We start from the raw sequence: 15,856 nt of genomic DNA, 5'->3' as shown, positions 1-15,856 counted from the left end.
TACCAAGGAACGTTCTCTGGTGGACAATGATGAAGAAAGATGTTTCTCTCAAGTACATTAGTATAATTAAAGATATGTATGAAGGAGTAATAACCAATGTTCGTACTTGTGGAGGGGTGACAACCAATTTTCCTATAACGGTTGGGTTACATCAAGGATCTGCTTTAAGCCCTTTCCTATTTGCTATAGTGATGGATGAGCTTACGAGATCAATTCAAGAAAATGTACCGTGGTGTATGTTGTTTGCTGATGATATTGTTTTGATTGATGAGTCTAGAGCTGGGGTTAATGCTAAGTTAGAATTATGGAGACAGACATTGGAAGCAAGAGGTTTTAAGTTGAGTAAGAGTAAGACAGAATACATGGAATGCCGGTTTAGTACGCAACGAAGTAGTGATGGGAGTGTAGTGAAGCTTGGTGAGCAAGAAATACCGGTGGATGATTGTTTCAAATATTTGGGATCTATCATTCAAAAGTATGAAGAAATTGATGAAGATGTAAATCATAGGATAAAGGTTGGGTGAATGAAATGGAAAAGTGCAACTGGAGTGTTGTGCGATCGTAGAATGCCATTGCGGTTGAAGGGAAAGTTTTATAGGACGACTATTAGGCCCGCTTTACTATATGGTACGGAATGTTGGGCTGCCAAGAGACATCATATTCAAAAAATGAGTGTAGCTGAGATGCGTATGCTGAGATGGATGTGTGAAAATACAATAAAAGATAAGATTCGGAACGAGGAGATACGTAAGAAGGTAGGTGTTGCACCCATTGAAAATAAGATGAGAGAGAATCGTTTACGTTGGTTTGGACATATTCGGCGAAGGCCTAATGATGCTCCAGTTAGAAGGATGGAGAAATGGGAAAATATATTAGTTAAAAGAGGTCGGGGTAGGCCTAGGAAGACATGGATGGAGGTGATAGGAAAGGATATGCATGCTTTGAACCTCACCGAGGACATGGCATTGGATAGAAATGATTGGAGAAGGATTCATGTGGACGACCCAGAATGATTTTCTTTTTTGGTTCATATCGCCGACCCCAATTGTTTTGGGATGAAGGCGTAGTTGTTGTTGTCTCTATTACTCTGATTTTTATTTTTTTTCAATGCAAAGACTTTCTGAAGATAATTTTTGAGAAATATCAGGAAAACTATAATATCCTGAGATTTTAATTCAAGGATATAGCTGTGACTAATGTAAATGATTATGCTCTAAACAAACTTGTGTTTTCTTGTCAAATGCTCATTCTGATAAGGTTACATTCTGTTGTAATTTTGTTAAGCTAGCCTGTACCTCAATTCCACTTTTGTTGCTATTACCTTGGTATTTGGTAATCCCATGGTACTGTATCTGAATTCTGGGAAGTCAGACCATCATCAAGTTTTCTTGTTTAATAGATTTATTATTCCCAAAACACTGCCACCGATTGGTCTGGTGATAAACATGGACAAAGGCTCCAGACCACGCAGACAAGCTTGGTTATAGGAGCTTAGGCGCTCTGACTTTGGGCCCTTCTTTTGCATTTGAGTTTGATTGATCTTATATTGTTGATAATTGTATTTGAGTTAGACCTGGAGTCTCTTCTTTTAATGTGTGCATGAAACTTGATGTGGTATCTTGATTGATTGGTTAGGCGCGTGCTCAATCTCAATTTCATGAAGTCTGAAAGCCTTCTGGGACCTACTGGAAATAAGATTCTCTAACTCCAACCTAGTTACTTCTGCTGGAGGAAATGTGGACAATGATAATTATCTGAGAACTTTGAAAACCTTTTCCTGAATGCACCTTCCTGCTATCTGGAGATGGTAGAGTAAGAGAGGACTTGGTAGAAGGCCAAATCTTTTAAGGTGACCTACTGGTCAAAGTATGGTGCTTAGCTAGTTAGTCTTGGTTTACGTATCTTATCTTCTACCAATTTCACATATGAAGCACATGGGAACTCTTTAAGGGGAGGTCAAACCAAAGTGTCTTAATGATAAGAGGAGTTGTCTCACACTGGAGTACTGCACTGGGGAGGTGTACCTGATGGGTGTTGATACTGAAGGGTGTTATGCTACAAATTCTTAGGTTTATACTTGAAGAATATAAAGCTATGTTATCTGTTACTTTGCTTGCCTGATGCCCTTGGTATACCTTTTTGTAGACTATTATATTGCAAGAACAAGAGTAAAATCAAAGATATTATCAACTCTATAGTTGTGTTACATGAGTACAGGCACTTTGATCTTGTCCACCATTCTGCATATTCAGTGTTTGTTTTGGGTATCATTTCACTAGTCTAACCTTTAGTTATGACTGCATGCGGCTTACAAATCTGAGACTTATTGTCTCATATTGGCTTATTTTACTTTATTTTATTTGTATGCTTTAGATTATTTTGAATGAATGATTGCTTTTTATTAATTAATGCTATTAGTTCTTGGTTTTATTATTTGATTATGGCATGTTCATTCTTTCTTTTAGTATAATTTGCCATCATTCATTTATGGTTACCTCTTGCATGCACGTACAGGTTGATTCAAATGGAAAGCTGGACCCTAAAGTTGAAGATATCCTACTGGAGCTAGCCCATGACTTTGTAAATTCGGTGATGACCATAAAATACCTTTTCTATATAAGGCAGGATGATCTGTGTCTGTGGAGTGGATTTCTTAAGCAAAATTATTTAGTGTTCTTACTTGCACAATGATGTGACCCCCATCTTAAATTTTGCCAAGAGTTTGTGTTTTCGGCCAATGTCTTATCAAATTTCATATTTATAAGCTCTTACTGTACTTTTCAAATGGAAGCTCTAGCTGAAATAATGTTGCCTATATTTTGTATATCTGAACCAGTTAAATACATCGTTGGCCTCTTTGTTTTATCATGTCATGCTGGCTACTTTCTTTTAGGGTATGCCTAAATGAAAGATATTTTGTTGGATATCACTTGTTGATTTTTTTGTCATTAACTTGTAGCGAAGCCACAAAAATTAGTCTCATGCAAAATTGGCAAGGGTTTTTCCTGAGAGAATTTAAAAATAAGTTTTTCTTGGATTACCTCTGAATTTGTTTTACTAAAATTTGATTTTTTTGAAAAATGAATTTCTCAAGATGATAAGATTACTTTGGTGTTTCTTTTTTATTAAATTTCTTGCAAATGCAATGTAACTAAAAAACCCAATATTTTTTACTATGGTTTGTCGGTGATGTACATGGTTATTAGTTTATTGTCTTGCATGGTGATGTCCTTTCGTTTTATAAAATGATTTTTGAATGAAAATTCATGAAAGCCAGACACCAAAAATAAAACCGGCTCGCACGAGTGGTGGGGTCCGGGTCAATCTCAGGGAACGGGGGATACTTCGTATTCAAACACACAACTAATCTAAGCTTTATTGCCAAAAATAAAAGGAAAGAACTAATTAACTGACTACAACAATACGACCCTACGTAGAGAGCTTAAACAATTATTAGAAATGGTTTTATTACAAACCCCAAATTTAAATTAAATTAAAAACTTCTTAATCTAAAAGAAAAACAAATATCTTCCGCGCTCGCGTCTCCGTGTCTCATCTCGAAGGCGTGCTTCTAAGTCTCGCTCGCTCGTCTCCACGCTTCCCTGCAAAACACAAAACCACACAAAGCAACAGAGGCGCGAAATGCAATAATGCAAAAGTAAAAAGAAAACACAAAACTAAAATGCAAAATGCACAACAAGGGAAAATTAAAAATTCGTAAAATATGCGTAATGTAAATGAGACAAAAATGAATGTAAAATGCAATAGGGAGTTTATGCGCAAACTTAAACACTAAATGCAAACACGCAAAATTGTAATCAAGAAAATGAGAAAAATAAAATGCAAATGCGAAACACTAAAGTGCAAAAAATAAAAGATAATGCAGGATGAAATGTGATATGAAGATGATGCCAAAAAAAATGAATGAAATGCCGATGCACAAATGCTATACTAAAATGAATTACGATGCAAATTACAATTGCAATGTAATGCACATGCTGCGATGTAGTTTGATGCAAACAAAAACACACGAATGTAATGAGATGCAACGTGAATGAAAGAAAGAACAAATTGTAACAGGGAAAATTAGATGCAGATGACAGATGCAAAGGTGATAATGCAGATTAGGTGAAAATGAAAATGAAGTGCGATGCAGGATTCCGAAAACAGATGCAGATGAAATGAATAGATCAACACACGCAGATGATGAAAATATGTAAATCACGATATCCAGAATGCAAATCACGGTAAACAGAGGGATGCGATGCTGAGGTTGCCGATTTAAATCAGATGCAGAGTGGAGATTGATGCAATGCAGATGAACACAAAGATGCGGGTGGAATGCACAAACGATGCAGGGATGAGTGAAAACACGACAAAGATGATGCTGAATTGAAAACTATGCAGATGCAGGGTTAAGAAAGGGGAAATACACATGAAATGCAATGATGAAATGTAATGTGACGTTGGAGGATGATCTATGATGCAGATGATGAATATATGCAGTGAATGAACAGATGCACAACACGGTGAATGTAAAAAAAATGCAGGTGAACAAAATGAAGCGATGAAGAAGCACTAACCAAATGCTAATGCGATGCAATGAAATTGATGAAGCACGATGCAGATTGACGCAATAACACAATATCCAGCGATGTAGAGGATGCTGCGATGATGCTGTGATGCATAGATGATGCTGAACATGCAAATCAGAAATGCTAAAATGTTAAAACGCAGCAAGATCAGAGAAATCTAAAACGCAGATTGAAGAAAAAGGGAAGAAGAAGAAGGAAGAAAACTTACCGGACGTTGGAGTAGGTTGGGAAGAGAATGGCCTCTCCCTTGCGTCGACGTCGCCCATTGAGGAGAATTTCACCGGCGAAAGAAGGGTTGAGAGAAAGAGGAGAAAGGAAAAGAAGGGAGAAGGAGAAACCGGTGGAGAAGAAGGGTTGAGAGAAGAGGGGCTACATTTTCTTCAAGGGAGGACCCTCTCTTTGCCCTCTACGTGAGTTTTTAAAGGGGCTTTTTAGGGTAGTTTTGCAAGTTTTCCAAATCCTTCCTTTTTTATTTCAAAGAATTCCAAAAGAAGGCTTGTCAAAATGAGTAATTTCTCTAAAGTACTAAATACAAATCTATTTAATCAAAACTCAAGATAAAACTATTTTTGAAAAATTTTCACCTCTTTATTTCTCTAACTTAATCTACTAAAATAATTGCAAGTGACAAATTTCAAAATAAATCTCAAAATAAACTTGCTATTCATGCATTTTTCAAATTTTATCTTTTTTGCACGTTTTCTCGAAACTAACAATAAACTTGGGATTTTAATGTGATTTCCTACCGGATCATGCATAATTTAATATGAATTAAATGCTAAAATGTATGCATGATCACATGGCTATGTTAGTGAGTGTAATGTTGATAGTGAGATTTCTGGCTGCATGTTATGCTTTGCTGTTTTAACATACTATAGATGGTGAGGCTTTAGAAAACACTTTCAGTGTAACTGGCTCTTACATATGCTTTTTTGCTTGTAACTGTATGTGCAAATTGGCTTGTAACCAAGTGGTTTACCATTTTATTTACCACTATCCTGTTGTTTCTGATATCCCTCTATTTAGGTGACTACATTTGCTTGTGGTTTGGCAAAGCATCGGAAATCTTCGACATTGGACTCTAAGGATATACTGTTACACTTAGGTCTGTACTCATTTCTAGCACAATTGCTGTTTATGTGTCTTTCTGGCATCAGATTTTCTCAGGAAAATATGAACACAAAGTAGAAGCTACTTTGTCAGGAAAATATGAACACAAAGTAGAAGCCAAAGTCTTATCTTCCTATTTCTTCTTATATTATGTGGGACATTGCAATCTAATAATGGTAATTATCATGCAGAAAAAAACTGGCAGCTGACTATCCCTGGCTTTTCAAGTGAGGAACCAAAGCATCATAGAAAACCTGTAAGCACTGCTACTTCTGTTGCCACAATTGAACAGGTCCATCTGGGCAGAAGTTCTTCAATCTTTTCCACCACCTCCTAAACCTCCCCTACCTTGAGAAGACACTGTTTTCTCTTCCTGCCTGTGTTAGCACCTGTCATAAAGGCATTGAATGGAAACAGCCTGATGATCACGTTTTATTTTTCATTTGATTTCTTTTTGTCCTTTTCTCTTGTTTGTCTGTTGGTGTGCATGTTTCTGCATCTCTGTACATGTTCGTAAGAGAAATTTAACATATTTTGTAGGCTGACTTGACAATCATGTGTCTGTGCACACAGATGCACACCATCACTCTCCATAGAGTAGCTTAGCTACTGAAATGACTGTACATAATGAAACCATAAAAACCAAAATATGCTTATTTAGAATGGCAGGTTTTGTACTGGTTGGCAACTGTCACATGCTCAACTGATCTGAACAAAATTTAGAGGCATCCTCCCAGTATTATGACTTTCAAGAATGTGCCTATATGCTTCTGATCAAGTTTTTGTTTCCTTCCTTCCCAAAACACCTTTATGGTCAAGTTGACCTGGCATAATTCTAACTAATAGAAAAGAGCAAGATTATCTTTTCATTGATGCCATTTATGGGAGCAAGCTATTCGTACGGTCCTGATCTAGAACGTCTACCATCTGATCCTTAGCCTGATCAGTTCCCCTTAGGTTTAAAACTGGTCTAGCTTTTGAAACCGGCCAAGGGTCCAATCTTACAGCCTTGATCTCTGACTAGACGTCTGATATGCATTAAAATTATATGTATACAAATACCCGGCAAGGGTATTTCTGTCTTTTTGTATGTAGTACAGTCCACTAGGGACTTAAGTGTAATATTCCTTTTTTTCTGTTTAGTTTTTTTGTTTCTTTTTAAATCTTTGTAACAGTCATATTATGACCGTTGGGAGACAGTCCGACTAGTCGTTGGACTGCCTCCCACTTCTTGAGTGAGGCTCTATAAATAGAGCCTCACTCCCTAATTGTTTTTCAATGCTCTTAAAAGCATTTTGTGTGTTTATATAAAATCCTTCACATATAGGCTTTTGTGCCTTTGTGTTTTCTATCTTTTTATGTGATTGTAATCGGTCCATTAGGGATAGAGGCTTTGTTGTGCACTTGTGTAGCCTTTGTTGGCATTGTATTCGTGTATCCTTGATTCATTTCATGGTATCAGAGCATGGCTCTTGAGAGAAGGTGAATCACGTATCTACTTCACACGAAGAAGTGCTCTTCAATCCTTTGATCATTCCTCTACTCAAATATTCAAGTATTCATCATGGGATAAAGAAAGTCCACCATCGTCATCACTTACAAGCTCAATGAAAACAATTACTTGATGTGGGTAACGATGATGAAAAATCACATCAAGGGTAAGAAATTATGGGGTTTTGTTAGTAGTTCTACTTGTGAACCATAACTCATTTTGACAAGAAAAGAAGGAGATCAAGTCAAGGCCTTGTTCGAAGAAGAAAAGGAGAAAGTTTTGCAAGAATATCAAAATAAAATGGAAGTTTGGAAAGCAAGCAATGCACAAATACTCTCATGGTTTATGAATACCATGGAGTTTAAAATCGCCATCAATATCAAGTTCAAGAAGGCATGTGATGTACTGGGTTTTCTAAAAAGTACCTTTATCCAAAAGGATGGCTAGACTCTATTATTTCCAAGATAAGGTGCGTAATTCTAAACAAGGAGATAAGAGTGTGAGAGATTTTTACGGTATCTTATCCTCTATTTGGGATGAATTAGCTATGTTGGAACAAAAATGGAAAGGTTCAGCTATTGATATGAGAAGATCCCAAATCGAAAGAGAAAATCTTCTCTCTTTTCTTTATGACTTTCGACCAGAATTTGAGCAAGTAAGATCTTTCTTACTTCATAAGGCCACTACTCCTTTTATAAGTGAGGCTCTTGCTCAAATTTGTTAAGAGACAAGACTTGGAATACACAAGTCTAATAATGAGGTTCTTGTCATGACAAGACCTGAAAACTTTGTTAAAACATATAAACCATCTCACTTTGAGAAGAAGTTCAATGGGGAAGGACATAATGGAGGTGGATACAAAGGTAAAATTATCTGTCATCATTGTAAGGAACCAAGACATATAAGACCGGAGTGTCCAAAAATTAAAAAAGTGACCGCCTTAAGTGAATAACCTCAAGAATCAAGAAAAGGGAGCAACTTCAATGAATTAAACCTTGTTCAAATAGTAGAGGCAGTCTCACAAATTCTCAAGGCCACTCCTTCTACATCCAATGCTGCTATCTCTTCCTCTTCTCCTCCAGGTAAGACTTCTTGGATTTTAGATTCGGGTGCCTCTTTCCACATTACTCACAATGAATCTCTCTTATCCAATTGCACTGAATCATACTTTTCATGTGTGTCAACTGCCGATGGTACCTCTTTAAAATTCAAAAGCATAGGAAACCTTGATGATATTTAAAAAAAAATTGTTCCAAAAGTGAGTTATTTCCAAACTGGATTTAAATCTTTTTTTCGTCTCTCAAATTTCTGACTACGGTTGTAAAATATTCTTCTCATGTAAGTCTTGTTGGGTGCAGGATCTTCAGTCAGGAAAGCTGATTGGGCAAGGCCATAGACGAAGAGACCTTTACTACATAGATTCCCTGTGTTTACCAAAAAACTCATTTTGTAATCATGTCAATGACATTAATTTGGATCTTTGGAATAAAAGATTAGGACATCGAAGTATATCCAAATTATCTCTTTTTTCATTTTTGGAAAATTTTTGTAAAGATAAAAATTTTGTATGTGAAGATTGTATACTTGGAAAAATTCAAATAATACCTTTTGGATCTAAAACCTCTTTGTCACATGAAAATTTTGAATTAGTGCATTCTGATGTATAAGGTCCCGCTCCTATTATGTCAAAAGGTGGTTATTCATATTATGTTACATTTATAAATGATTTTAGTAGACATACTTGGATTTACTTCCTAAAACTCAAATCCGAAGTTTTTTTATGTTTTAAAAACTTTCATAATCTTGTTAAAAATCATAAAACAAACATTAAAGTCTTCCGCTCCAACTCTGGGGAAGAGTTTCTTTCAAATGAACTTCAACTATATCTAAAAAATCATGGAATTATTCATAAAAAATCATGTCCTAGGACCCCTTAACAAAATGAGATTTCTGAAAGAAAACATCGTCACATCATTGAAACTACTAGAACTCTACTTATTTCAAAAGAAATTCCAAAACAATTTTGGGTCGAAGCCGCCCTAACCACAGTTTATCTAATAAATTGAATGCCTTCTCAAACATTGAAAAACAAATCTCCTATTGAAAAACTCTTCAAAAATTCTTTTGATTTGAAAAGGCTGGGTATTTGGCTGTAAATGCTTCGTGCTTCTTGAAAAATATAACAAATTCTCTCTCAAAGCCATAAAATGTGTCTTTCTTGGTTATGTTGATAAAAAAAAAATATCGATGTTATGATAAAATAAATAATAAACTTTACGTTTCTAGAAATGTTACTTTTTTAGAAAATGACAATGGATTTGATTTTGAAGTTCCTAAGGAAGAATCCAAGTATGCTTTCTTATTTGATTTATTACCCAATAAAGGTATTGGTTATGATATTAAATCTTTCGAGTCTATTAATGACTCAAGTAGCGAGTCATCTCATGATCTTCAATACTCCAGACAAAATAATGGGGAGCATCCATGTGCCCTTGAAAGATATAATCAACTAACAAATACTGAAGAAACTAGTGTTAGAAGGTCGGAATGAACACATAGGCCTTCAAGTAGGTTTGTCTCATACGAATCATTCTCTCTAAACTATAGGGCTTGTCTTCTAGCTATTCATTCCTATCATGAACCATCCAACTATAATGAAAAAAACATAAAAGAATGGGTTGAAGCCATGAAAATTGAATTAAATGCATTACATAAGGCTCACATTTGGGCAATTCAACCTCTTCCTATCGGAAAGAAGACAATATGGTGTAGATGGGTGTTTAAAATTAAAACAAAAAGTGACGGGTCTCTTGAGAGATATAAAGCAAGGTTAGTTACAAAAGGATATTCTCAGGAATATGGTATAAATTACGAGGAGACTTTTGCCCCAGTAGCTTGTATGACTACAGTTAGGACTCTAATTGCAGTAGCATCCATTAGAAAATGACCGATATATCAGTTATATGTTAAGATTGCATTCTTAAATGAAAACTTAAATGAAGAAGTATACATGGATCCCCTTCTGGTTTGACTATTGAAAATGACATGGTTCTTCGTCTTCAAAAGGCCCTATATGGGATTAAACAAACCCCCAAAGCATGGTATGATTGGTTTAGTGGTATGATGTTAAAACTTGGATTTAAATCTTATTACACTGACACTGCTATTTTTGTGAGATCTACATGTATCTCATTGATTATTCTTCTTTTGTATGTTGATGATATGATCATCATTGAAAATGATCAAAAGGAAATTGAAAATATTAAAATTTTGCTTAAAAAATCCTTTGATATGACTGACCTTGGTTTTTTGAGATACTTCTTAGGAATTGAAATAGTCTATTCACAAAGAGGATACATTTTATCTCAAATCAAGTTTGCAACTGATATTGTTGAGTGTTCGAGAATCACTAATACAAAATATGCTGATACTCTTGAAGTGATAAATATGAAAATGCGAGCTGAAGATGGAGTGTTATTAGATGATCCAACTCCTTGTCGACAACTTATTAGATCATTAATGTACATGTTTAGCTAGATATTGCGCATGCCGTATACTCTGTGAGTCAATTTCAACATGGCCCACGACGGTCCACATAAGTGCAGTATTAAGAATAGTTTGATACATCAAGAAAATCATATCTAAAGGGCTATTCTTATCCTCTTACTCATTCTTAAATCTTATTACTTATACTGATTCTGACCGGGGAGGAGATCCCAATAATCGTTACTCAACTACTGGCTTTTGTGTATTTTTTAGGTGATTCCTTTATTTTTTGGCGATGCAAAAAGCGTTTTCAAATCTTCAAAACTATGCTGCGATAATAAAAGTGTCATCTATATAGTCCGCAATCACACATTTCATGAGCGAACAATACACATTGAAATGAATTGTCACTATGTTCACGGAGAATATTTGAAGGGGACTATTACGTTGCCATATGTCCAGTCCGAAATTCAGATTGCAGATTTCTTCACCAAAGCTCTTCCACTGCTCTGATTTTGTATCTTCTTAGCAAACTTTCAGTGATCTTACCGTAAGTTTGAGGAGTGTTAAAATTATATGTATACAAATATCTGACAAGGGTATTTCTGTCTTTTTTACATAGTACAGTCCACTAGGGACTTAAGTGTAATATTTCTTTTTTTCTGTTTAATTTTTTTGTTTCTTTTTAAATCTTTGTAACAGTCATATTATGACTGTCATTGGACTGTCTCCCAACGGTCATAAATATGACTGTTGGAAGGCAGTCCAATGACTGTTGGACTGTCTCCCACTTCTTGAGTGAGGCTCTTCCCTAATTGTTTTTCAATGCTCTTAGAAGCATTTTGTGTGTTTATATAAACTCCTCATATAAGCTTTTGTGCCTTTGTGTTTTCTATCTTTTTATGTGCTTGTAATTGGTCCATTAGTGATTGGGGCTTTGTTGTGCACTTGTGTAGCCCTTTGTTGGCATTGTATTCGTGCATCCTTGATTCAATTCAATATGTTGGTTATTGTGAATTTTAAGAAACATGCAGGGAAGCAGCTTTCTTTGTGTTGCCTCATTGCATGACACCCTTCAGATTCAGTCAACTAATGTGGCAACTTGGCCAGTTGGCTTGTCTTAGACCCTTACCATGTCCCAATCCAATGCTACTCAAAATAACTGACTCATGGATGGCCAACATTTTGCTGAGCCAGTTTTGTGTCTGTAAAATTTAGTCTCTTTGGGATATTATTAAGGTTTACACTTTGCGGTGTTAGAGTCCGATTCTTTTAATTTCGTGACCTAATCTCGGGTCTAGGAACCAAGCATTTGATGGTATCAGTAATAGCAATTTTTTTCGGTGGTAATGTTCTGTTGATTATATTTTAGTCTCATGTTATCTATTACTTTTACTTTTTGCTCCAAATACACACACATACACATGTAGATTGAATTGGAAACTTTAAAAATAGACTGGTATATTCAATGTTCTTCGGTGTAACAATTTTGACTCTTGGTTTTATCTTAAATTTTCTGTAGATGGGGAGTGATGTGCACCAGAAACAGCTTGCCATGGTAATTATGGAGTTTAATGTATTCTTCTTGAGAATTTGGGTGATTACTTTTGCCTTTCATTTTTTTCCCAAATCATGTGGGATAAGTTGTGTGAACTGCAAAACCAGATCCAGAGATTGATGGATACATCGTGCTCTGCAACTGAAACTGTGAAGGAAATTAACAACAATTCTGGTGTTATGGATCAATCAATAAAAGTTTCACAAAGTTCGGAAGCATTATTTTCTCCTTCCTCTGGTTCTCCAATGTTGCAGAAAGTACCACGATTTTAGTCAAGTTTTCATCAATTATGGGGGTTCTCCTTTGAGATTTATTCTCATCATCGGTGGAATCAGGTGATCAAGCCCTTGCTCTAATTTTAAATTAGATGATTTACTTTTACTTCCTTTAACTAGGAGGTGAAAATCTTATTATATTATGCGTTGGATCATTGACACTCAATAGGCTTTAATTCTGGAAAACCATGTAATGAACCAATTTCTCAGCAAGTGCTGAAGCCACATTCTATAAAAGATGGTTTAAAGACACATGATTGCTGAGCTTATAAATCCCTCTGGCTGGGGACTTTCAGGGATTTTATATTTTGGAATGGGTTGGGTGTTTTCCCCCCATTTCAAAGTGAAATGTGTGGTTGGCGTCTTCCACCTAGCATTACTAAAGATTGTTTTTTTTTGTTTATGTTGATATGTAAAAGCCATAGACTGTGGTTGTCTACGTCATGTAGGCACAGAATTAGGTATGGGATACAACATGGACATGGTTGGAGCGATGTGATCTCTGTAAAACTAGGACACGAGACATGACAGCATTTGTGCACACTGCATGCACAGACCCAGAAAATGAAATACTAAGATAGCTTTTTGCGAAAATTCCTGCATTTAAAGTCCAAGCTGTTGATATGCCATCCCCTTTAAACACCAAGAGCTATGATGGGCATGGTACTGTGCCTGGGTCATGAAACAGAGATTCTCATTTCCAAACTTTTCACTTTACAATCATGTGTATTCTAACATGGAATGATAAGGAGTGGTTGTCCTCTTAATTAGATATGCGACAGGGATTCTGATCCTTTTGGAGCAGCATCACAGAATTTATTTTTTCTGAAAGGGAAGCTGGGGTTAGGCAGACCCCTACCAGTTATACAGTTTTTTTTTCTAGTAAATCAATCATGCTGAACACATCTGTGTGGTTGAAATTACGAAAAAACACCGGAAATCCAATAGCATGTTTCATTTAGCACCGTGCCCATTTCTTTCTCTCTCTCTCTCTATATATATATATGTAATTATATAATTAACTAAGCATGCTTTCATCATTTCACAAAACAAATCACAAAAAAACACAAACGTGTATAATTATATATATATATATATATATACAAAAAATTAACAGAATACATGTAATAATAATAAAAAATGACTAAACTGCTCCCACACCTAGGGAAGGGCAGCTTAGTCGCTGACTAGGTGCCCTAGGCAGCAAAGGTGGTACTTTTTAAGGTACCCACCTAGTAATTGTAAAGCCTTGGCATTTTATTTATGCCTAGGCTGACTAGTTGGTGCCTCGTCTGTGCATTTGGCTACATAGGTTTGGCATAAATGGGGTTGCTTTTATACGATTGCATGTGTAAACCTTAATGAAGCTAATTTTTGCTACCACAAACTATGGGTTTTAAATTTCTAGGTGGAATTATTTCCAGTCCTTCCATTAACTATTTAATGTGCATGTGATCTGGGTTTGTTTATTATGGAAAAGGCTGTTTTGTGTTTGTGCATCTTCTCAGATTTCTTCGTTAGGTAAAATTATTGCCTGTTGATAGAGCTTTTCTAAAAACTCTCGTAGTTATTTATATATATGTTTGTCTTGTTATTTATTTAGCTTTCTCAATGGCTCAACCTAATTTTAGATTTGCTTATTTGTTCCTGTTACATGTTTTTTACAAATTTTTAGTTTTTAACAGTTTAAATGATTTGCTTACGCTGTTGTTCTTATAGTTTGATTCTTGCAATTAGCCTTCCCAACCATGATATCGTGCAATATTTACAACAATGTGCTTGACAAGCCCAAAAGTCTAGGATGGATGATGCATTGTTAATTGAGAAAATTTCCATTTTCTTGATTGATTATGAAACTTGGGTCAATGCAGATTACCATCTCATGTACAGAAAATTTCCATTCAGAAGAATCAGAAGCCGTGGATGTTTGGCAGCTTGTGTGAATACTAACTGAAAAACATTCAGGCTTCAGGTTTCTAACCGTACAGGGTTGCAAAATGGTTCTGCAGTTGAATGGTAAAATGATCTACACCACTCAGGCCCAAGCTATCTTCTGTCAATTGTTGTCATCATGATCATGTTTAACACATTGAAAAATAAGAAAATGTCATGAATTGCTGTGGAATGATTCTCTCCTGGTGCATATGTAAATAAATTTTTATTCTGAAGTCACCCTGTTATCTCTGGAGCAGTGCAGCTTGTCTGATGAATTGAAGCGTCTCTGCAAAGACTATTCTTCTTTTTTGCATCATAGTTCCTTCTTGAGGTATAGTCATCTGCTATAGATACTAACGTTGCCATTCATCTGAAAATAGATGGAGGTCAACATTCATGCATGTGTGGACCTGATGCCAAACCTAAACTGACTTTGCCAATCTGAGCCAAAATTAAGCAATGAAAAATCATGTAAATCACTATTTTTGCTTGGCTGGGTGCTTCAAGAAATGTTCCAAGAGCTTGATCGGATCTTCATTTATCGGATAAACTCTGCTGTTAAATGAAGTATGATGTTGAATGAGGCTGTTTATTGGGAAATAAGGATCATGATGCCACTGGATCTGTGACTTTTATCACTCGTTTATTTTTTCCATATCCATAGCCTGTCTATAATTTATAGATTTAACTGCTAATTGAACTGATGTCACTAATTCCATGAGCCTGATCCTAGAGTAACAAATGGCTTCAGTTGTTCTTATAATAAATGCCACCATAAAGATGTTAATCATTTGTTAACATTATCTTCTTTATGTCCAGCATCTCAGAAGATTAATATTTATTAGAGTGCTCTTATTTGCGGACCATCGTTGGCAGAGAGAGAGAGAGAGAGAGAGAGAGAGAGAGAGAGAGAGAGAGAGAGAGAGAGAGAGATGGGGGTTTGGGATCCTTCCGAGTCTGATATCCTCATCTGTGGTGTCCCCTGTATGTAGGGATGTCAACGGGTTGGGTTTACCCGGACCCGATCCAGACCAAACCCTATAGGGTCTGGGTATGGTGACAAATAAGAAGACCCGCCCGAAGGTTCGATTAATACATGGACCTGGGTATAGTTTGTGGAATTTTATACCCGACCTGGGCCTGACCCAGAGTTCCGATTAAGACCTGCAATTTTTAATATAAAAATGATAAAAAAATATTATTTTACTGGGTATGGTTTGGGTCTGGTTCATTTAGTTCTTATCAGTCTGGGTATGGTTTCTCTTATAGTAGACCCGATTAGACCTGGGTTCAGACTTGATACCATACCCGAAAATCTGATCCAAGTCTGGTTTCACTTGGGTCGGGACCAAACCCGATCTGTTGACACCGCTACCTTTATGCAGGGCCTTACGTCTCTTTGAAT

At 36.0% G+C, this 15,856-nt stretch overlaps 1 protein-coding gene across 4 annotated transcripts in view; it reads left to right on the top strand.

The window, feature by feature from the left end:
• The window catches only part of LOC149821397 (transcription initiation factor TFIID subunit 12b-like), a 63,778-nt gene extending 48,124 nt beyond the window's left edge, over window positions 1-15,654 (top strand). The window contains exons 4-9 of one of the 4 annotated variants that reach the window (XR_016426501.1): window positions 2,515-2,589; window positions 5,622-5,700; window positions 5,897-5,961; window positions 12,206-12,241; window positions 12,349-12,576; window positions 14,832-15,654. Coding sequence is in view for 1 of the 4 variants with exons in the window: in XM_089982734.1 (XP_089838860.1) it covers window positions 2,515-2,589; window positions 5,622-5,700; window positions 5,897-5,961; window positions 12,206-12,241; window positions 12,349-12,513 (420 nt within the window). In the remaining 3 variants the exon portion in view is untranslated. Of the gene's footprint in view, window positions 1-2,514; window positions 2,590-5,621; window positions 5,701-5,896; window positions 5,962-12,205; window positions 12,242-12,348; window positions 13,111-14,387; window positions 14,685-14,708; window positions 14,745-14,831 lie in introns of those variants that run through there. The other 3 variants (XR_016426499.1, XR_016426498.1, XM_089982734.1) reach the window with 3 other exon arrangements.
• Window positions 15,655-15,856: the final 202 nt, after the last annotated feature.

Source organism: Nuphar pumila, chromosome 12 (genome assembly GCF_984573655.1).
Source record: "Nuphar pumila chromosome 12, dmNupPumi1.hap1.1, whole genome shotgun sequence".
Lineage (NCBI taxonomy): Eukaryota > Viridiplantae > Streptophyta > Magnoliopsida > Nymphaeales > Nymphaeaceae > Nuphar > Nuphar pumila.
Note: the sequence above shows the minus strand (reverse complement) of the source record. Positions and strands in the feature narration are given on the sequence as shown.